Source organism: Canis aureus, chromosome 15 (genome assembly GCF_053574225.1).
Source record: "Canis aureus isolate CA01 chromosome 15, VMU_Caureus_v.1.0, whole genome shotgun sequence".
Taxonomy (NCBI): domain Eukaryota; kingdom Metazoa; phylum Chordata; class Mammalia; order Carnivora; family Canidae; genus Canis; species Canis aureus.
This window is the reverse complement of record NC_135625.1, coordinates 30225533-30248926: the sequence shown is the minus strand read 5'-3', so window position 1 is coordinate 30248926 and position 23394 is coordinate 30225533. Positions and strand designations below refer to the sequence as shown.

The 23394-nt window shown below is 43.3% G+C and overlaps 1 protein-coding gene across 9 annotated transcripts in view; it reads right to left on the bottom strand.

Annotated features, from left to right (window-relative positions):
• Nucleotides 1–9511: 9511 nt before the first annotated feature.
• DLC1 (DLC1 Rho GTPase activating protein) overlaps nt 9512–23394 on the bottom strand; it is a 495960-nt gene continuing 482077 nt past the window's right edge. For all 9 annotated transcript variants that reach the window (XM_077848958.1, XM_077848956.1, XM_077848957.1 and 6 more), the window contains 9 exons: nt 23166–23342; nt 19894–20053; nt 19581–19779; nt 17668–17881; nt 16049–16163; nt 15250–15468; nt 14026–14243; nt 12865–13038; nt 9512–12106 (listed from right to left, as the gene is read on the bottom strand). In XM_077848958.1, the coding sequence (XP_077705084.1) occupies nt 11986–12106; nt 12865–13038; nt 14026–14243; nt 15250–15468; nt 16049–16163; nt 17668–17881; nt 19581–19779; nt 19894–20053; nt 23166–23342 (1597 nt within the window). In that variant the 3' untranslated portion in view covers nt 9512–11985. The remainder of the gene's footprint in view (nt 12107–12864; nt 13039–14025; nt 14244–15249; nt 15469–16048; nt 16164–17667; nt 17882–19580; nt 19780–19893; nt 20054–23165; nt 23343–23394) is intronic.

Here is a 23394-nt window from a genome sequence, read left to right as displayed (position 1 = left end):
TGGAGGGAGAGGCGCCTCCCCGCATCCCCGCATCCCCGCATGCAGCAGATGCCCGGGAGGCGGCCGGCCTGCCCCTCCGTGCTTGCGAGCCTGGAGCCGGAGCCAGAGCTTTTCCTGGCAGAAAATACAAGTTCTTCATCCTCTGTCTTCAAAGGCAAGTCTTGTTGTAAAGCAGATTGTCTCTGTTCCGCCCCACGCTTTTTCGGAGCTCCGGGCATAGGACAGGCCTCGGGGTAGGTGTTGAGGAGAGAGAGGAAGTAAGGTAATGTTTGCCCTCAGCGAGGTGACTGTCTGGGAGTTGCAGCCCAGACCCAAACCCAAACAAATCAAAACAAAACAAAGCACAAATCCAGACGATGACAAAATACTGTGGCAAAAGAGAACCCAGAGAAAGGACGCTTCGCCCCTCCCTCCCCCCCACCCCCCAGCCTTCTTAGCGTCTCTAGAAGCTCGAATTAGAGTGAGCGAGGCAGGGTTACAATTTTCCACTTTGCTGCTTCACAGAAGCGTCTGGAAATGTGAGCGGCAGGACCCTTCGGTCACCTGTGGGCACGCCTGTGGCGCTGCTGGGTGGCGCCCAAGTCGGTGAGGGGGCCGTGAGTAGGGGCACAGCAGTGCTGGGGGGTCCCCCGCTGCCAGGACATAGGTTTGGTTTGTTTTTCAACCCTTAGTGACTTCACATGTTGGAAACTACATCTGGTCAATGAAAGTGCATAAAGCAAACCTACTTAACTAGGTTTCTCAGAATTTATCCAAACTACCTGTTACCACCAACTGAAGCTTCTCATTATCACAGGAGAGCAAATGACACCATACCAGGAAAGGTGTGGTTCCTTATAAATCAGCAAAGTGGGGGGATTCCTGGGTGGCTCAGCGGTTTAGCCCCAGGATCGAGTCCCCCATCAGGCTCCCTGCGTGGAGCCTGCTTCTCCCTCTGCCTGTGTCTCTGCTTCTCTCTCTCTGTGTGTCTCTTATGAATAAATAAATAAAATCTTAAAAAAAAAACCAGCAAAGTGTTTTAATTAATTTGTACAGATCTATTGTGCTAAAACATGATTGGCTCCAGTGGTTTTTTTTTTTTTTTTTGGTCCTTTTCGGTTTTGTTTTTTAAAGATATGAAAGTAGTAACTGGTACACATGAGCTTTGTGAATCAGGGGCTGTGTCTGAGTATCAGAGAATCTAGGGCAAATTTCTGACCTTTTTTTTTTTTTTTAAACCGATGTGCACACTTTATTTAATTACGTTTTTTGGTCAACACAGGTCACTCTTTTTTCCATTTCCCTTCACCATGAAGCCTCCAGTCTGTTGTGGAAGGGATTCATGAACAAAATTCATTGTCTCCAATAAACTAGAGTATTCGGGAGCCTAAGACATCCAGTTCAGGAAAAACAAAACAAAACAAAACAAAAACAAGAAACCAACCTCGTAGGTCCCTGGTCATTATCAAGGAGCGCATCTCCCTATCCCAGGGTCCTGGAATCTTTCACAGGGTGACCTGGAGGCACGTGGCCGGCAGTCCGGGTGGCCAGCATGGGCAGGGGCGCCCGAGGACAGGCCCCCTCCGATCACCCTCTCAAGCTGCCTTGGGCCGGGCTCTCCCTGGAGGCCGCTCACAGAGTTCCACTGGCTGCGGCTCAGCTGCACTTAGACGCCTGCAACCCCCAGGCTGCCCGCCTGTCCACCCTCCTCTCAGACCCTTCCCCCCCCCCACCCCCGCACTGCTTGGCTCAGAAGGCGGCGTCCGTGCTGACCACGTGCCAGGCCCACCGGCCAGTCCCCCCAGAAGGCTGACACCCACCCTGCTCCGTGGGCCTCCTGGCCACATGCGTTCAGCGGCTCCCCCCACTCTGTCCCCGTGTCCCCATGTCTTGGGGCCTCCCACGGAATCCACCTTCCACGCCGCCTGCAGACTCCACAGAACTGTATTGCCCCTCTCCTTGGAGCTTCCCAAAGCTTCCTGTTGCCTGCAGGGTGACACACAGACTCCTTGGAAAGGTATGCAAGGCCCCCTCCATCTCCCAGATGCCTGCTTCTCTGTCCTTCTCTTGCCAAACCTTCCCGGACACAGGCCCCTGGCTGGCCTCACTGAGCCCTCCCACTTCCTCCCCATGTGGACTCCTCCAAGCTGCCCAGAAGGCCTCCCCGTCCCCTCCAGCATCCTTCAACACCCAGCTCCCGGTTTTAAAATTTTAAAATTTTTTAAAAAAGATTTTATTTATTTATTCATGATAGACAGAGAGAGAGCAAGAGACACAGGCAGAGGGAGAAGCAGGCTCCACACTGGGAGCCCAATGCCGGACTTGATCCCGGGACCCCAGGACTATGCCCCAGGCCAAAGGTAGGCGCCAAACCCCTGAGCCACCCAGGGATCCCCAAAACTACAGGATCTTCAAGTCAAGAGGGGTGACACACTTTTGAGCCTTTCCTCTGTTGGTACATAGTAGGGACTCAACACATGTCTGTTGAATGATTAACCAAGTAAAAATCTAGGGCCAGTGGTGCTGGATTCTAGAGACTTCATAAAGAAATGAAGCTGTCTGGCCTTTACCACGGGGCCTGCCCACCGAAGCTTGGGCAGGATCAATCATAATTAATATGAATCATCTGAGGGGCACCTGGTGGTATAGTCAGTTAAGGGTCCGACTCTTGGTTTCGGCTCAGGTCATGATCTCATGGGTCGTGAGATGGAATCGTGAGTCAAGCTCTGTGCTCACCAGGGAGTCTGCTTGAAGTTTCTCTCCCTCTGCCTCTCCCCCTTCTCTCTCTCTCTCTCTCTAAAATAAAATAAGTCAATCTTTAAAAAATACTAATCTTAGGAGTATGTATAGTTTATTTTAGCAGAAGAGGGTTTAGAAGAGGAGAGAATAAGAAACAGACATTCAGAAGTAATAATACTTACATGATGCTTCCAATACGTTGGGCACAGTTATAATATCTGTACTGTGATTATCTCCATTTTATATATATGAAAACTGAGGTTAACTAACCATTTCCCCGAGATCCCACCATCAGTATAAATGGGCGTTTGATCTCTGAGAATCTGTCCAGACTCTCTGCTCCCACGTGGGACATAATACGAGCTCTAGACTAATATTAATAAGACCAGCAGCTAACAGAGCCCGAGTGCATAGCCTGGGCCACATGCAGGTTCTGTTCTAAATTCTTTTTTATTTTTTTATTTTTTTAATTTATGATAGTCACACAGAGAGAGAGAGAGAGAGAGAGAGGCAGAGACATAGGCAGAGAGAGAGGCAGGCTCCATGCACTGCGAGCCCGATGTGGGATTCGATCCCGGGTCTCCAGGATCGCGCCCTGGGCCAAAGGCAGGCGCCAAACTGCTGCGCCACCCAGGGATCCCTGTTCTAAATTCTTTATGTGATTTCTCTGTGGGAACCCTGACAACGGAACCAGCATTTTGTTTTCCTTCTTCTGCAAAATAGGATAATAACGCCTTCCAACCTCACAGGTTTGCAGTGAGGATTAAATAGGATATTACATGGAAAACCCAGAGTTGGGCAGACCTACTACCAGCTGAAATGGACAATCACTTGTGCCACCCAAGGGCTACTCCCAGCTTTTGGGAATAACAATGGGGACAGGAGAAGACAGTGCGGGCTGGCCCAGCTCTAGGAGAGCCAGGTGTGAGCCTGCGAGCCTGGGCTCCTCAAAGGGCTGACACTGAGTAGCGCACCTGCTGTTTTACTGGGGAGAAAAACAGAAGCCCCTCCGGGATGACTGTTCCCCACACAAGAGTCCTAGCCCAGGTGTTCCTGTGGTTGAAGACCTGGGGAAGCCCCTCTACCCCTGCTCTTGCTTTAGGAGGGTTAGGTACTTGGATTTGGCCATCTCAAAAGTCCCATGCAGTTCCACATTTCTCTGACTCCATGGCCCCAAGGCTCTGAGTCACCAAGAGACTTCAGAGCCTGTCCTTCCTTGTCATCCCAGAGGAAGGCCTGTTCCCTCCATTTTGAAAGCCACCCTCCACCCAGCGAGCCCATGGTTTCCCCACCAGAGAGGATTCTGATGCCCTGCGTATCCCTCCCTACCTGTTGGTGAACTTCCTTTGTCTCCAAACCTATATACTCCCACCCCTTAGTCACTTCAGACCCATGCCTTTGTGCCCCTGAACTTTAGAAAAATTTTCCCAAACCTACTTTCTCTACCTCCCCGTGGCTGCCTCCTTTACCTGCCAGACTTGCTGAGTGACTATTAGCTCTCACCCCCATGCCTTACTACCTCCAACAATAGTCCCTCTAGAACAATTTAGATAGCCCTCCCTGCCCAAAGCAGGCCAACGATAAAGATCCTGGAGACTGTCTAGCAGAGATAGGCTGAATTTCCGTGTGTTAATAGAAGCAAGAGCAACACAAAGTGATCTTTCTGCTTTGCAGATTAAAGGGAGCCTGAAAATAATTTTAAAAGTTTTTTTTTTTTTATAGGGTTTGTTTTTGTTTCTTTTTTGGAGGATGTGGGTTGGGCCGGGGAGGCACATGCAGGTGTGACAAATGATAGAAATGAAGAAAAAGAGAGAAATGCGGGAAGACAGAGGGAACAGCCAACTTGGGAGGCCAGGGGCAGGCGCTGGAGCAAGGCTGGTTTGCAGGATCCAGAGGGAAAAGTCACGGGGGAGACCAGGAAGAAATATGGCCAGAGGGAAGCAGATCCACATGACAGGAGGACAATAGAGGAGGCCAAGAAGTTAGGGTATAAAGTGAAGTAAGAAAGGGCATTTCATCAGTCCACATAAAAGAGTCTGCTCTTTGGGTATCTCCACAACCCAGGGGCATATGCAGGAGGGGTGATCCTGACTTTAGGATTTTAGTGACTGTATGACTGTATTTTAGTAACTAGAAACCCTGCATGGGTCCTCCTTTTGTTTGCTTCCTTCTCAGACTGCCTCTTTCTTCTTTTGTTAAACGAAGGTTTTGTTTTATTTGGAAGCACTGTCCCTCATATTCCCTGATTTTATGTCCATTTGTACTTTTCTTGGGATTAAGCGGGTTTAGGATCAGAGAAAACTAGAACACGGATGAAAGTAAATAAATGGAGTTAGTTTTCGAAATTGCTATCTTATTCTCTTGGGTCTGCTGTGTCATGAAAAGGCAAAAATCATGAGAAATGGCCCCTGGTCCTTTGATGTCCGGCTGAACTATCCACTGAAGTCATTCAAAAGGGGAGTTCATGGATAGTCTTGCCGGATGTCTCAAGGTAGGAGATGGCCACTTGTAGCACTGAGGCAAGATCAATCTGACTCAGGAGTGTGCGTGGCATTAAGTTGGTTAAAAAACGAGCCAACAGGCCAATAAAACAACAGCCATACCTTTATCCTACCTACCCAGCCAGGTCACTTTGCTTCTGGAAATTTCTCATCTTCTTTTCTTGTGGCAGGAAACATATTCCATTTTCAGTGTTCTGGGGTTTTGGAATTAAATATTCTCCATCTCTCTGAGATACTGCAACATTTCATGTGGTCCTGGGGGTTCAGATTTCTTTTTGCTTTAATAATCTTTACAGGCTGTGTGAACTTCAAAATAAAGTGTGGCTTATCTTTGTTATTGGAAAAAATACATCCTATCAGCCAACCCTAGAAGTCAGGAAAACTAGTTTCTCCAGAGCGTGACATTAAATCCCCCAATTCCTTGATTAATTATCTCCTGTGCCAAGGGCTTGCTTGAACAGGGTGAGGAAACTTCACTGAGCTTCTATGGGATGGGTGGTTGGCCTTGGATGGTCTTTAGCCTTAAAAACCTTTGTAAGCTTCTCTTCCCTGAGAACATGCTCAGATCACGAACCATCTATGTTATTTCACATTTTTTTCTAAGAGGCTTCTAGCTTTGATTACCAGTTATAAATAATATACATTTTCACTGAAAATAACAAAAGAAATCAATTATTTTAGTAAATTACACTGTTTAATATGACAAATCTTTGGCAACTTTGAAAAAGGATGGAGCATGTTAAGAAATAGCCCTTTGAGGCAAAGTGGTAGGAGCATTTGTCGGGGGTTGTCTTGGGGTTGTTACCCTTGTCTTGGGGTTGTTACCACCGATTTTGCCTTAGACATCCCATTGTTATCAAACCTAGATCAGGAACCCCTATCATTGAAGGCTCCCCTGGGCCCTGACAACTGTCACCAGGTGGCCAGTGTCACCAACAAGAAAGGAAGCCTGGACATCAGAGATGAGGAAACGAGGCGACAGGCTCAGACCACGAAGGGACAACTGTTGCTTGTCCCATCTGTGAGGATCCCTTTGCTTGCAGCCAACAGAGCAGAATAATCTGAATTATTAAACATTCTTTCAGGTCAGCTACATCTTTATCTCTGGTTTGGAAATGTACAGCAAAGGAAAGAGGTCAATCAACTCAAGCTTGAGACAATCAGAAGCTGGCCATGGGCTGGAGGAGATGCAGTTTGAGTCTTGTGACTGGTGGAATTTTGAGTGTGTTATCTGAGCTGAAATGTGGCCAGGGAGGTTTTAATAAATATTTACCATATTTCTTTCTTTCCTTTTCCTCTTTCTTTTCTTTTTTAAGAGGATTTTATAGGTGGAAGAGATGGGAATTGGAATCCTTTGGAAGCATTCTTTCATTCTTTGATCTTTGAAATAGAACTAGCAGCAACACAGTAACAGCTAGCTATATGTAGCTATTTAACTTTAATAAGAAATTTAAATGACACTAAGCATTCAGCTCCTTGGTCACATTAGCCACATGTCAAGTACTCATAGCCGCATGTCCCAGTAGCCACATGTCCTATTAGCACAGAGAGGGAATATTTCCATTCCAGCAGAATGTTCTTTTGTATAGGTTGCTCTAGACTTTCTTGAGTCCTTTTGCAAACATTATGTAGCTACCTTACTTCTTTAAGCCTCCCTACCTCTTTGAGCTTTTTTCATTTATAAATTGAGCCTAAAAGGTTTCCTTTAAAGGGCTGCTGTGAGATTTAAATGTGACATTAACTATATGTAATGCACACATCCCACTACCTCACACCTTATACTGCTTAATAGATGATAGCTCAACAAGTCCATTGGGACTTGAGCTAGACACACTTGTACTTGAAAGGTACCTGTAACCTACAAAGCTTTTTGAAACAGTTTCTTTGGGAATTAGACTATTTTTACAGGATCAAGTCACTCCCTGTGGTTGATGAGAGCCATTCTCAGAGTCAGAAAGGGAGGAAGGCTTTTGATTTCCAAAATGCTTTGTATCTTGATAGGAAGGAGAGAGAAAGAAGTGAAAATCCCCAATGAGGAGCAATGTTTCTAGTCCTGTTTTTTTTTTTCAGTCAAATGAGATGAAAAATTTCTGCAAAGAGGTGTTTATACTATAGGTGTCAACACAGCCTTGGGCCCAGACGGGCAAACTGCTGCTCTAATGGGAACTGTGTATACACAGCAAAGGTAATTACTTTGGGCTACAGCTGCCAACATGATTTAGCAAACTCCCTGCCTGCAAAGCACTGATCATCCCCTGGAGAATGGGCCCAAATTCATTGCAACTGCACAGACCTACCTGAGCTTCCCCTGCCACAGGCTCTTTGAGGTCTTTTGTAATTTGCATTCCTTAGGCAAATGGAATTTAAATTCCTTAGGCAAATTTCATCCTGATGGAACACCAAGATGACATGCATGCCATGATCTCATTGTTGAGGATTTCTGCTTTACAATCATTAATGTATGCTCCGACAGGCAGGTGAGGTAAAGCATTTGGGCCAAATCCCACCTTGCTTTCAGGAAAGCTCCTTTACCTTTCAGTAGCCCTTGCTCTTCAAAGCACCTTTTCACCGAGATCTTGTACTTTCTGGTGTGCTTTTGTTTTGGGAAGGGCATAATGAAATATTGCAGAAAGTCACAAGACTGGGGATTGGCTCTTGGGCAGCAAGTTAAGACACCTGTAGGTAGATGTTCTCCTTGTATCCCTGGGGCCATGTGACATCAGAGGGGCTGGGCAGGTTGCAATCAGAGCACATATCTAATTGTTCTGCGTGTGCACATGGAGCAGAGTCCATCCTGTTCCACAGGGAGGCCTAAGAGGAGTCTCCGTACATTTCAGATCATATATTCAATTTGCAAACAGAACTGTAAGTTCTTTCAGGCATTAACTTCAAGCTAAACTTTGCCTCATATTTATTTTTACCTGCGTAATATCACTGTAAGCATCTCAGTAATAGGGATAATTTGAGACCTGGATTAATGTGATTATTTTGCTATGAACCTTCGTTTTCCTAGAGTTCTCAATTCTGATGCTATGGCCATGTGGATTGGCTGCTGTGATGATAAATTTACCTCCTAAATGAGAGGTGGTTGAGGCAGTGGACCTGGGCTGGAGTCTGGCTCCTTCTTCTGGCTCTGGGTACTGTCATTTGTCACTACCTCTAAGGTATATCCTTATTTTTGAACAATACTTACCCTTTATGGGGTACATGTGAAGCTTAAGTTTGACAGAAATAAAGACCCATGAATGGTGCTATAAAAATTCTTAGTTTTATATTAAGAATATAAAACCTCTATAGCCTTTGTTTCTGTTCTCTCTCTCTTTCTCTCTCTCTCACACACACACACACACTCACCTCTAACTAGTGATGTTAGAAAGCACTGATTTGGATTATCTTCCTTAATGTTTCTTTAGTTTTTACTCTTCCAAAATCTCACTTGTCTCCATCAGCTCTGAAAAAAAAAATCAGTTAAAAAAACATCTGATTTTGTTAGAATTTTCCAAGTTATTCTATTTAAAATTGGTAAGCAAGATACTTTGAGTGTAACTCCCTTGAGTTTTGCTCAATTAAGATCTTCAGCCACCCCTCCTGAATGCATAGGAGCCTGTCCTCAGTCTGTAAGAAGCAAACCATTTCTGTTAGTGAGCAGATTTTAGTTCTGCGATGGCAGGGTGAGGACATTTCGCTCATTGCTGTGCCTTCAGTACTGAACACTGTGTGAGATAAATAGTAGATGCTGAATAATTTACTCGATGAGTGGAAGAAGGAAATGGGTAGTGTGTCAAAAGCCAACTGAATCTACAGTGGTGTCCATAAGGATGTCTCCTCTAACCGGATAACCTCCTGCAGCCTGTCAAACAACAAAAGCAGTAGGTATTTCAGGCTTAAGACGTATGTTTTCATCTTTATTCTATTTAGTCCTGAGGAAACCAGATCTGAAGGTAGAGGGGAAAAAAAAAAAAAAAAAAAAAAGCTTTGGTCTCTGTCTTTTTAAGAATTATGTTTGGTTTTTCCCCTACCCTATCCCCAGAGTGAGTCAAAATAAAATCTCTTCTAAAATGAGTATCAGTTTCTGAGAAACAAGATCGATTGAAACTCCATCACAAAGAACTCTTTAGATATACAGCATCCATGTGTCTTCACCAATTTAAACTTTTAAGATTCCATTAGGTTTAACAACGTCCACTGTCTGCAATCTCAAAACGGGCAGTGATACACGGAAGTGAGGGCTTCCAGCAGATGGCATCCTGGGTTCTCTTCTTTTTTCAAATAACAGAAACTAATTCAATGAGTTCCATTTAGCAAATAATAAATTTATTAGATGCCTACAAGTACAAAACACGGAAAGCTGCTGTAGGGATTATAAAGATGTGTAGGAGAAGAGCCCTGCCCTCAGAGAGCGTACAATCTAGGTGATTAGTCACAATTAGTGAGTTGCGGCAATATCACTCTAGGTAACTCACACAGAGTTCTTGGAACATTCACATCCTTTGAATTCTTCGGTTGTCAAACTTTAAGGAATCCTTTCCACAGGAAAGCTGGACGGTGGGAAAGAGACCTTTCGTGGAATGAAATGGTGACCTTGGCTTTGCTTATGAGCATCTTTCTCTTGTTGGCTCCTTAGTCTTCTAACTTTCTCAGCATCGTTTCCCAACGACCTTTGTTAGGAGAGAGTCTCCATGCTTCCTGAACCTTCACCAGGGTTTCCTGTTTGTTTAGTGAGTGGCTCAGTGGCAGTTTGGCCTTGGAATGATTTGCAGTCCGATTTTTCCTTCAGCAAATCTGATTTTCATCTTAGTTGATGCTAGAATGATATGCTTTGCAATCTATGGTTTTAAGGGTAGGAGTGAGATGCAATACACAGGAAAGCAGGCCAGACCTTTCCCTTTAAACATTTAATAGTGCACTTACGGATTATATTCTGTACAGATATAGAGCAAGTTATAAACCTCTTCATTTATTTTTTTTTTCACTTAGACTGTTTTCATGTAAAGTGTATTTACATTAGGAAAAAAAAAAGCCTTGAGGTACAAAACCCAAAAGAATATCTGAGGTATAAATACAAGTATATTTTAAATAATAATTTTTATCATGCTTTATCTATATTTGAAAGCACAGTGGACATGTGTACATGTTTATCTTAATAGAATGGTATATACAACATACAATCTTACAAATCTGAAAGCTATTAAAATTGAATATACAAGTATATCTTCATGAGGAACACTGATAACCAAAATACTCAAATTTTAAAACTCTAATCTTCCCTCTGCTGCAAATTCTTCAAAGAACCTTTGAAATAACACTGACAATGGTAACTAAATTATAACAAAATAAAAATCCTTCTTACAGCTCTCATTCATACATTATTCACTTTTTGATCCATACAAAATAAATTCACTAATACTGTCTCTTGAGTCAATCTCTAGGGTTACAGTAAAACCTGTACAAAGACCACCTACCCTTCCAAAAAACTCTGCTGATGCTTTCTGTTTTTTTTTTCTCCTACGATAACTATTTTTCTTTACCACTAAAATATAGTCCAAGGGCATCATTATAAAGGAAAAGAAAAAGAAATGTAGGGAAAAAAAAAGCAAAAAAAAGAAAAAAGTTGCAAAACCAGAAAAACTATTTGCTGAAAAGGACAAATCAAACAACTATGTATGTGCAGCTTCCAGAAACACTGTGGATAACAACAATCAACACTTGTCAAATTTTAATACTTGGGTTAAATTTACAGGGATTTCCTTGGGACACACATAGTTTCCTGTTTTCAGTGTGTCTTCCAGAGTTCTGGTTATAAACACGACAATGCAAAGAATTCCAACAGGTAAGAAGTTCTGAGGCTTGATTCAGGAATAAATGTTAGAGTGTTCAGTTGTTACATCTTGACTTAAAAAACAGACACAAAAACCCCAAATAAAACTATGCTTCTGAGCTAGTGAGGGCTGGGGGCGGGTGGGTGATTTCTTCCTTGAACTAATCTATACTGGTTAAAAACTATATCACTATTTGCAACCCGGTCTAACGACATGCTGTGTTTGAGAAGGGGTTGGAATCAACCTACTACAATTACTTTTAAGGAAAGAGGAGGTTGGTTTAAAAAAAAAAAGGAATGTGCTTAATAACTTGGAAAAAAATAAGTGAACAAGGATGTTGGGTCCCCTTTCTGGATGGGTCCATGGGCAGTCAGATATCCCAGGTTAAACTGAACCTGACGCATCAAAATCCTTCTTGGAGGCGTCTCAGTGTGCCAGACACTGCGTTCCAACTTATACAACTATGCCATTCAACCAGCAACAAACACACATACACACACTCCTCTGTGCAAACCTTTCTTTGCTCATCTCAGTGAGAAACAGGTCAAAGAGTACCAACTATTCCAGTGGATACACAGTCCCTCAACACGCTGCAAATAAAATGACATAGGTACACATACACCAGTATCACAAGAGAATGAAGTATCTTCATTATTTTCTGTAATGTATTTATAGCTTTGCTTCTCAGAAGCAATTTGAATAAGAATACTTTTTTTTTTTTTTTTTTTTCGTGCACAGTCTTATATATTCCAGTCAAGGCCTAAAATCTAGACCTTCAACAAACAGGAAGCAGCTTTAAAAACGTCTTCAATTGCTAGTTGATCCCCACACTCTAAATTAGTTTTCTTTGTTTCAGGACTAGACTCAGAATCCACTCTTTCAAGGACCGGCATGGGCTTCCAGAAACAAACATCCAGATGGCAGATGTGGCCGCTTAGCTTCAGGAATCACCTAGATTTGGTGTCTTTGGTTTCGGTGTTCTGATTGCTGAAAGAGTCTCGGATCTTCACAACTTCAGCTGCACACAGATGTCCGAAAGATTTTGTGTACCACTCTGGCATGTGGCCCCTACAATGGAAAGGAAAAGCAGGAGGGGTTCTTTAGATTGGAAAGCACTGCAATAAGCCGGAGAGGGTTCTGAAGACACTTTCATTTCTTGATCCAGAAGCCATGGAAGTAAAGACTATTACTCCAATTATTCCCAGGTAACCTCGTGGCACATCCATTATATGTCTGGAATGCGAAGTTTCTCAAGGAAACTGTACTGAGTTCAGATTTTGAGTGCATTGTTCAGGGAAAGCTTTAGCATAGAGAACAAAGATAGATCACATAGAGAGTTGAAAATGTACCCAGATGCCAAGATTTCAAATGAGAATGTAATCACTTTGGAAAGTTTGAAGAGGTTCGTGTTTTTGTCTATACTACTGAATTTCATGAGTTTTCTGATATGAACCCACATTCATCAATGACACAGGGTGCAGGCCTGATTAATTACTAAAAGGGCATGTTATATATTCAAATACCTTTGACTATAAAATGTGAATCGTCCACTTGGCTAGCTCAAACTCTCATTTCCTATGGCTATGAACTCACGGCAGGAGCAGTACATTCATATTGCTTTAGTGCCACTTTCTCTAAGGGATCAGAATTAGGAAGCAATTTCCACAGTACCAAGAAACATGAAGGTGTTCCTTTATAAAGACTGCTCTTTAGAGAGCAGACAAGATACAATGATGTGTTCATTTAGGCCATTCTCTGTATCAGACAAAAAGTCTCATCTTCTTCATGACCCCTCACCACGGCAAAAAATCAGAATCAGAACCTACCTTAAGTCAGCTCTGCACATGTAGGTGAGTTTAGATTTCCCTGATCCACAGGGTTCGATCAGATACCTGGAGAGGAGCACATTGACTCTCACCCCCACCACAGGTGCCCGGTCGTGATCCACAGAGGTGAGTAAAAGGGCACATGCCCCCTTTGGTAAATTAGTCCTCCATGTTCTGTAGAAACAAAACCAGAGGCAAAGGATGGAATTTCCTGGAAGCCAAGTTTCAAATGGGTCCTGCTGTCAGAAGAGACAGCTGAGGGGCAGGATGAGTTCCTCTCCTGTGTGACCCAGTCCTGGATAGATGGCATCTTCTGAACTATTGTCCAAGGGCTCTTGAATGACAAGCAACTCCATCCAGAGCCATTAGAGTGGGGATATATTCACACATCAGTTCTTTGAAAGAGAACTAGTACCAAGGGTGAATGAAAACCATTTTTACCTTTCACAAATGTATTATAGCACATAGACATCCAGTTGAGTATTGCTCTGTTGGAAAGCTCTGGACTAATGATGTGCCATTTCCTCAAAGATTTTTGGAATTCCTCTTTCAATAATGTCTCCAGAGTATTTATGAATTACATATAGTTCAGCTTTAACCACAGCTCACTTGGGACTTAAATGTTATTTCCTGGTTTATGCATTCACTAGCTGTTTCTAGCAAGAAAAACTGTCCTAGAAGGGGCAAGAATCTGCTACCGACAAGCATATTCAATTGGATGTGCCTCTAATTCTTTATTTTCTTAAATCTTTAAAAAAGTTTTTATTTATTTATTTGAAAGAGCATAAGAGAGCATGAGCAGGAATAATGCAGAGGAAGAGGAACAAGCAGGCTCTGCATTGAGCACAGAGCCTGAGGTGGGGCTCGATCTCTTGACCTGGAGATCATGACCTGAGTCAAAATCAAGCCGGATGCTTAACAAACTGAGCCACTCTGATGTCCCAAGTGTGCTTCAATTTCTGAGTTTGATTCCAAAAGCGTTCAAACTATTTTCAGGGATGAACACACTGCTGGAATATACAGAGATATGTTTTCCCTATTTGGAAGGGTTCGATATTATGTCAGAGGCATACCTTCTATTTTACATAATTTTACTATCTTGGCACATTCAGTGATAGCAGGCTCATCCTTGCTACTGTTAATCCATTTGGAAGCTCTCACCTCAAAACAACGTAGTCCCGAGCGGGATGGGGCGCCATACTGTTTTGGACATACTGGTAGATTTCAGTTTGGCTGTCTAGAATTTCAATCACTTTTGAATCTAACAGGTCTACATCCCAGAGGTGCTGCTCTTTAAGTAGGCGCTTTAGGATTTCCTCAGGCATTGCAGGGACTTCAATGGTCGACCGCCAAAGCCTCAGAGGTGGTCCTTCGCTCACCTGAAAAGAGGATATATTTTTCAGTGCCCAGACAATTCACAAATATATTTTGAAGGCAAATTGCCAGCTGTATTTATGGTCATGTGTTTAGAGGCTAATTATTACCTATATGCTGGTGTCCCCAAATATATTCAAGAACAGGCTAGACAGCCTTTTGACCAATTTTCTGGTCAAAATTACGAACATCTATTTTCTTGGGACCCATGTAAGGGTCAATGCAATAAAGGAAGATCATTTATCTGCATCTTAAAGCCTGCATGGCCATCCAGATGCTCTGTTTATTTATTTATTTGTTTGTTTATTTTAAAAGTTTTATTTATTTATTCATGAGAGACACACAGAGAGAGGCAGAGACACAGGCAGAGGGAGAAGCAGGCTCCATGCAGGGAGCCTGACATGGGACTCAATCCGGGGTCTCCAGGATCACACCCTGGGCTGAAGGCAGGCACTAAACTGCTGAGCCACCAGGGCTGCCTTGTTTATTTTTTTTCAAGGTGGTAAAGACAGGATCAAGCAATACTATCAAGCTAAGCTTTATCAGCAAAGCACAAAGACGTCCCTGTCCTCAAGGGGCTTTTAATCCTAACAAGTTCATTTCTCCCAAGTAATCCTCACTTATTAAAGGGCCAAGAGAAGAATGGCTGAGATTAGAGGAGACATAAGGGGATTCTGGTCAAATTATGGAAAAATCTAAGCATGTTATAAAATGTCCTAAAGCCAATACCTCTCGTAAAACATTCCAGGGAAGTATAGTGGGATTCTGTGGAACTAAAGGATTTCATTAGATGGTCTGATCCCTACAACTGGCATGAGGTGATTATTCCTTGCTGAACTGGCTTCCACTTTTAACTGGGGAACTGAATCATCTGGCTGCCCAGGTCTACAAGGAACAAAGGGAAGGTGACAGATCCCTGTGGGAAACTATGTTGCCACAGGGTCTCACCTCTGATGAACCTGAATCCTGACCATGGGAACTGAGTCGGCTGACCACAGGGACAAGACTTACCTTCTTGTAGGACAGCTCAGCTTGCTCCGATGTAGAGTAGCTGACCCAGCCTTTAAACTTCTCCTTGACCTCTTTAAACAGGCTATCCACACAGTCCTGGAGGAAGTGCTGGTAGTCAGCAGACTCATCATTACGCAGGCGTCCTAATGCTTCTAGAGTGAGGGGCTTCAGCTCCTGTTCCGTGTAGGAATTCCGACATCGACTCATTTCCTCAGGAACCTGTTGGGGAAACAAGAAACAAAAATGAGGTGAGTGTGCTCATCAGTGGAAGTCACAGCACAGGGGCCAGATACTGGGTTCTCAGGGCAGTGCGAGCACTCCAACTACTCTGCTTCTAGCTTCTAGTAGACAGAGGAGTGGGCCTGCCGATCTCACCTGGTATCATGAAGATACAAAGAGATCACCTTCAAAGTATCTAAATGAGCCTGTCCTCATGTCAGGTATTCTCCTTGGAAAGTCGCAGGAGAAGGGTAAATGACTAACATAGGGCTTACGTGGATGAGGACAGGCTTCTCAGATACAGAATTTATTTCAGAGAATTTGTCACTTTTGCTTTTTAAGTACAGGGATATGGAGATAGGCAAATGTCACTCAACACAGTAACTCTTATGCACTTATACATTATAAATAAATACGATGTTCTTAGAAAAGGAAAAAAAAGACATTCACGAGCTATGTATATAATCTCCAGCTGTGGAAAGATCTTTTGGTATCATGTGAACAAGCACATGTGCCTAAGATTTTTGTCCCAGTTATTTACATTATCCTTAACAAATGACAAAGTTCCCCAACTCCTTACCTGGAAAAGCTTCTTGCATTCAGCAATCATATGGGCCAGACCCTGAGTGGCAGCAAGGTTTTCATTCAAATCTTTCTGATCTGGTTTGCCCAAACTTTGTTTTCTTTGCATTACCCTAGGCAGAAGAAATAACAGAGGGGAAAAGATTCAAATATTTATATGTTTTTAATTAATGTTTTATTGTAGGAAATCCAAAGGAGAGAAAGAAAAAAAATCTATTTTACCGGAGCCTATTTGTTACTAAGAGGTTCAGGAGAGCTTTATGTTGGTCAGTAAAATTCCTCAGTTTTATCAGCAAAGCACAAAAACCACGAAAGGGACTGTTTTCAGATGGAGGCTATTTAAAGCCATCACGTAAAACAGGTTCCTATTTAAATAGGGCAGCTTGGAAGGTATATCTACGTTGGTGGGATGAAAGAAAGGCAGCTTCCAGGGGGTGCGTGCAGAGGAGGCACTGTATGTCATGGTAAATAGTGTCACTATTCTTCACAGTTTAAATAAAATCCCCTCCTGAAGGTGAGGGGACCATCTATTGTCTCTTAGAGGTTTTGTCTTAATCTTATCTGATCTCTCTCTTTGGTCATCTCAAGCACCCGTCCTATTGAAGTTGGAATGCCTCAGTTCACAGAGTACTAGATTAGAAGATATTTCAAGTATTGTAGGGCCTTCAGAAGCAAAGCCAACTTCAACTAGCACCATAGGCCTTGGCCTGTAGCTAAGGAATATTTGAGCCCAGCAAATGAATCAGCTGGGTGGGTCTGATGCATGGGGTTAAGTCCAGTTAGTAGCTCCTTTCTTAACTACTCTGCTGTGAGGCTCTTACAGTAAGCGTCTGTGAAATGCTCTCATCAGTAAGCCCCAACTGGCCCTGCCATTTTCCCCTGGTCAGAGGTGGGCAAGTTACTTATTAAACGGACCCTCTCTCCAGTCTCACTTTCCTGCCAGGATCTTCACCTCCTGTGATTGTTAGGAGGATTAAATGAGAGAATGAATGTCAAGGGCGTAGTCCTGTGGTTGGGTCAGAATGAGTGCTGAACAAATATCAGCCTTTGATATTTCCAGGCCCTGTGACTTCTTCAGCCACTCCCAGCTTGTATACATCCAAGGAGAAACTTTGCACACAATTGGCTTAGGCCAGGTCCGAGCTTTGAGGCTCAACGTTATCCTTACTTCTCTTACAGCCAGCTGACTGACTACCTTATGACTTCTGGCACAGGCTGGGGGCTTGGCTTCCCTGGCCCTGCAGAAGCCAGGACAGCAAGGAACTTATTCCTTATTCCCACCCTGTTTTTTAGGGCAGAAAATCTGCATGATTTTGGGCTGGCAGAAGGTTTGATGGCAATGTCATGGAGGGTGCTGGGGAGGACAAAGGCAAACACTTGCCAAGGTAAAGCACATATTCAACTCTCTCCCTCAAAACGTGGTTGCCACTAGATTGTCTACAAAGTCACACCCCCAGGGGTGAGAAGAAAGGAGCAAAGTCCCAGGGTGGTGTTAAGGAAGGAGGCAGACTTCTTTTTGCTTAACTCAGGTGTGAATCCAAGAAAAAAAGAGGGACAACCGTGACGCCAAGGTCTGAAGAACGGAGCACACACATGCACACCTCGTCTGACCCGTACCTTGGAGAAGAATTCTCTCTCTTCAGGGTGTTGAGATGGAAAAGGGAAGGTGCTAAGCACACGGCCAGGTTGGTGGGAGTCATCTGGTTTTCTTTTACGGCTGCTGTGACATCGCTCAAGAAATAAAGAAGTGTCTGTAGGACCTCTCGGTTCTCATCAGGCAGGAGCATAATGGCGGCCTTCATGGCCTGCAGGCGCTGGTCCTTGGGCACACCTGTACAACACGAGCATTTCCCCCATCAACTCAGTGCTTTTCCATGCACATTGTGAGGAAACGTCCCAAAGCAAACACCCAGCCCCAGCGACCTCAACCCAGTACTGAACAAGCACTTGCAGAAAGTGTACTTGAGGTTAATATGGAAGAAATTAGGGACCGCCACCAGCGTCACTACCCTCAAGTATTTCCTGCCTGTGGAGGAGGTAAAAATGTTTCAACACCCACCATGCCAATATCCTCCTAAATCCACCTCGGACTGCAACTGCAGATATGATGCAGAATTCGTTTTTCTTTCCTAAGTATTTTTTTTAGAAATCCCCCGTTTACCATTTTCAATGACTGAAAACATTATACATGTTTATACCTTGATCAGTGTCAGATACTATCTTAATTAAAATATGTACAAAGGCATAAAAACTTTCTTAAGCTTTACACAAGATGTTCAGTATCTCTGGGGACTTTCCATAATTCTAACAGATCTGCTTATTCGTAAAATGCAGAAAGGAAGCTGCTAAAATATTCAATTGAAACAACAGATATTTTTACTAGGAATTTCTTGAAGTTTTGGAAAGCATGCTGAGAGACTATTATAAAAATATATGCTTGAGAAATAAGCCAGTAAAATAACATACATGCAGAAAATGCTGGGCTCAACCTTCGGGCCTCCTTTACGAGGCAAATCTGTCTTTTAAGAGGCATGTGGTGGAAAAATCAAGTCACCCAAGTGCAGCTCCATAGGACAAACCGATTAAAACAGCTCCATGGTTACAATACCTAACAAATACCGTAGTGGGGAAAATGTGACCTGTGTTTTCATAAAATCTGAAAGGATGAAACAAATAATGAAATAATCCAGACCAGCTCCATTTCTCATAAAATACAGTCCATTGCGCTGGTTTAAAGACAATTTGAGCACAGAGAGAAGCTGCTTTTATATTACACTTCTGTAACACCACGCTGAGCCAAGAAAAACATGGGGCTGTAAAAGCTATAATCCTGATCTTGATCATTAATTTAGACAACTGTTTGCTTGAAGCTTTACTTAAAAGTGAGAAGGGCATGAGTATTGTTTTCCCAAGTATTTCTGGCAGAAGCTGAGATGAATAACAGAAAAAGATTATTTATTCATTTCACAGCAAGATAAAACACACAGACACCTGTGAAGTTTTAAACACAACAGGCCGTGCTAGAGAGAAGGTATCTGCTCTTCTAAGCATCTTAGATCACTGTTCTAGAAGCAAACAACAGAGCAAGAGCCTGGATCAGAAGGTAGGAATGTGCGGGCGCCTGGGTGGCTCAGTTGGTTGGTTAAGCATCCGGCTCTTGACTTCAGCTCAGGTCATGATCTCAGGGACTGGAGATGGGAGCCCCACATCTCAGGTTCCATGCTGGTCATGGAGCCAGCTTACGATTCTTTCTCTCTCCCTCTGGAACCTCCACTCTCCAAAAAAGAATGTACACATGTGTAATTCCTCTAGTAATTAGAGAATGATGATAAGGGAAGTTTATTTTTGCGTTATTCAACAGGTATACAGAAACCTGTTTCACAAGCATGGAGAAAAGGAAGAAACTGAGGACTTATGTTTCCAAGAGGTCATCGCATGGGTCCAAACGAATGGCATTAAAGGAAGCCACAGGTTTCAGCTGGTCCCACTTTTTCCCAAGGCCAATGATGTTAAGATCAAAGAACACTTACACTGGTAGATCTGCAGAAAGGTTTCTGAGAGTTTGTTCGTCATTAGCGGCTCAGGAAGGTCTCGAAAATACTGCTTCAACATGTCTGCTACATCATAAGCAGATTGTCCCTCATAGTTGACACAATCTATGGCACTTTCATTCATCTGGCGCAGAGCCTGAATTCGGGATTTGACGCCTGATTTTCTGAAGAGCCCAACCTGTCAGAAGAAAGACATTTTCAGGATAGAAGCAACATTTTCTACAAAATTATAAAAAGAGGCATGAATCTGAGGTCTCACAATTTGGTGGGACCTGCAAGCAGCGGTTCTCACCTGATCCAAACAGTGGTTGCGGAGGTAGCGCATGGCCTGCTGAATGCTCTGGGGCAGGGGCTGTCCTGTGCGCTGCACATTGACTGTCAGAGGGACCCCGAATACATTCCGGTCCTTGTAGTCTGGAACCTTGATCCTTTTCATGAACTTGGGCACAGCCCTATTTAATGAATAGTAGGGTGGGGGATGGGAAGGATGTTTATTTGTCTGTATACTCTTATCCATCTTTGTAGGTAAACCCTGTGGGCTTTAGATCTGTGCTGGTAAGGTGGCTATTTAAGTTAAATAAAATTATAAATTTGTGTTAGTCATAGTTCAAGCACTCTAGTAGCTACCATATGAGCAAATATAGAACATATACACCATTACAGACAGTTCCATAGGACAGTGCTATTCTGGATGTTCTGAGAGTTGGGGCTCCGAAGCCCAGTAACATTTTCTCTATTGGGGATTCTCCTTCCACTATTAACTCTGAGAACTGAGTCTATATTCTTAAGGGAGCTGTTGGGCTTCCTAACAAAATGGCAGCATTGGAAGGAACAACATTCAAGATCCTACTTAGGCACTTTGGACAGAATTTGAAAAACATGTTCCCACTTGTCCTGTAAATAGATAAGAATGATTTCTAAGTTTTTGATGAGATTCAAAGTATTTAGGGTATAAAAGAATTGTGTAATGCTGGATGAGAAAACAGAAAATACATGATGTTGGTACAACATAATGAGAACCAACTCCAAGGCTCAACAGAGGGGGGCCAAGCTAATGACCTGAAGTCAAAATAAATTCTCCTGCTGATGACCCTGGAGAGCATAACATCTTTAGGTTTCTAAAAGAAGATGGAAAAGAACAATGAAGGTTTTGTGAGCCTACCCCAGGCTCCCTGGAGTCCTAAAACCAGGTCCAGCCCCAGCAGTATGTGGAACAGCAGGAAACCAATGTCATGCATTTAATGCTGTCAGGCAGAAATTTCAGCTCTACAAGTGACCTCTCTAAATGGGACAAGAAAGGGCGAGGCCAAACAGGAAAATAACTTTGTGTAGAATCTCTCTCCTGTTCCATGGATCCCACAATGTGAGGCTTTTACATTTGGTTTTGACTCACTGGAAAAACTGACCAAAACTCAAGAAGTATTACGGACTTTCAGATTCTTGAGGGTTTTGGTGGGAAGGGGGTGGGCAACTTCGAAATGAGAATGTAAAATATGCACTTTTAAATAGCCAGCAGGGAAAATATGACTCTCAGCACAGAGGAACACTGCAGAAGATAGCCTGCTTTGACTTCTGAGCGCTCACCAGCAGCCACGACACGTTACTGTTTATAGCTCTACGAAAGGTAAGACTGAAGTGCAGAGCCAAATGTGTATTTCCATACAGTTAAGTATATGGTATCATGGCTATGAGTGTGCATAATACTCGCTTTGTCGAGGGGGGAGAAAAGCCCAGCGGCGGAATGTGCAAAGAACACATTACGATCTCCACCGAGAATCCGAAGCATGTGGGGATAAACCGGTCAATACTTATTTCTGTCATTCAGAACAAACAACTTCTGTATTTAGCAAGGCTCACATAATAACAGCCTTTGAACGGGAGGTGCTTTGATGCTGAAGTTAAACTCATAGAGTCCTGAGGAGAGGGGGAGCTGGAGAGAAAAAGAACATTTCCGCTGCTTTGCCGACTCTCCTGGGCACCTCTGGTTTGCTCCAGAGTGCCACTAAGGAAACAGCCTGCTTCTTTGATTTGTACTAAAAAGCAGAGGTTGTGGGGATCCCTGGGTTGCTCAGTGGTTTAGCAACTGCCTTCAGCTCAGGGCGTGATCCTAGAGACCCAGGATCGAGTCCCACATCGGGCTCCCTGCATGGAGCCTTCTTCTCCCTCTGCCTGTGTCTCTGCTCCCCCCCTCTGTTTCTCATGAATAAATAAATAAAATCTTTTTTTTTTTTTTTTTAAAAGCAGAGGTTGTGCAACTGGGATGAAACACTCATATGAGTGAAAGGCTTAAGGATAGCCTGCTGACACTGTGAAATGCACTTGGATGTCAATCTGGAGATAGTTCTCTGCTTTGCACTGACAGCAGAAAAAGTAAGATACGCACACATTAGGTCACATCCGTGACCCATCCAGCCTAATGGTCTCCAGCTCATGTTATACACACCAAGAGCCGTATCTTTTAAAGTAATTATGGACAGTTCATCTGATGAATTTTACCTTAGTGTATATTTTAGCCTACAATACATAGAGCAGGGGCAGCTGGGTGGCTCAATGGTTGAGCATCTGCCTTAGGCTCAGGTGTTGATCCCAGGGTTCTGGGATGGAGTCCCGCATCGGGCTCCCCACAGGGAGTCTGCCTCTCCCTCTGCCTGTCTCTGCCTCTCTCTCTGTGTCTCTCATGAATAAATAAAATCTTAAAAAAAAAATTTACAACAGTGAATTCCCTTATATTTATTATTCACACTCTGAGAGCCTTTTTTTAGAAATAACATAACTTCAATTTTCTAGGACAGGTAGATTTTTTGAGTGATGCTTCAAATATTTACAAATATTTACATCAAAAATGATTTTTAAAAGCATATAGAAAGAGCATTGTAAGGCCAGGACTGTACATCAGACATGTCAAAGTTGGTCTCAACATCCTATGATCTGAACAAAATTTTTCTTTCCTTCCTTCCATAAGTATGATTGGATACTGTACATATATTTACCTAGCTTTTTTCCTTCCTTCCTTCCTTCCTTCCTTCCTTCCTTCCTTCCTTCACTCCTTCCTTCCTGATTTATTTGAGAGAGAGAGAGAGAGAGAGAAAGAGAGTGCGAGGGAGAGCAGAGGGAGAGGGAAAGAGAATCTCAAGCAGTCTCCCTGTTGAGTGCAGAACCCAATGTAGGGCTCAATCTCACAAACTGGAGATCATGACCTGAGCCAAAATCAAGAGTCAGATGCTTAACTGACTGAATCACCCAGGCGCCCCTGGTGGGCTTTGTCTAACATTGGGAAGGAGGCCTCTAAACAGTGTGATGGAACAGCAATGGATTTTTACACCAACAACCAGCAATTTGATACCTGAGAGCTGAAACTCACTCAACCAATCCCCTTGCTTATTTCCTAAAGTTAGACTAGCTTGAGCAGTATCAAATATAGCCTCAAGAATGCAGAAATTACATCAGGATGATAGTCTAAAGGTATAATAAAGGATAGAACTGTCATATACCCAGTATTGGAACAGCATCAAGGAGGGGACCCAAACTATTGCCAATAGCTTACTGAGCACAGTAAATCCTTACCAGCTAAAACCATGCTTATTAGAGGGTGTGTATTTCTCCAGCAGGGCAGTTAACTTTAGGAGCGAGTATTTCTGCAGCAGGTTCATCTGGGCCACAGACTGGCAGTTGATCTGCAGGGATACAGAGTTTAAGCTCGGCCGATGGGAGCTCTGGAAACTGTGCCATCTCAGCCTGTGCCTGCAGGAGAAGAGCAGGGGAGGGAGTGAGTACAAGGACTTTTCAACAGGTA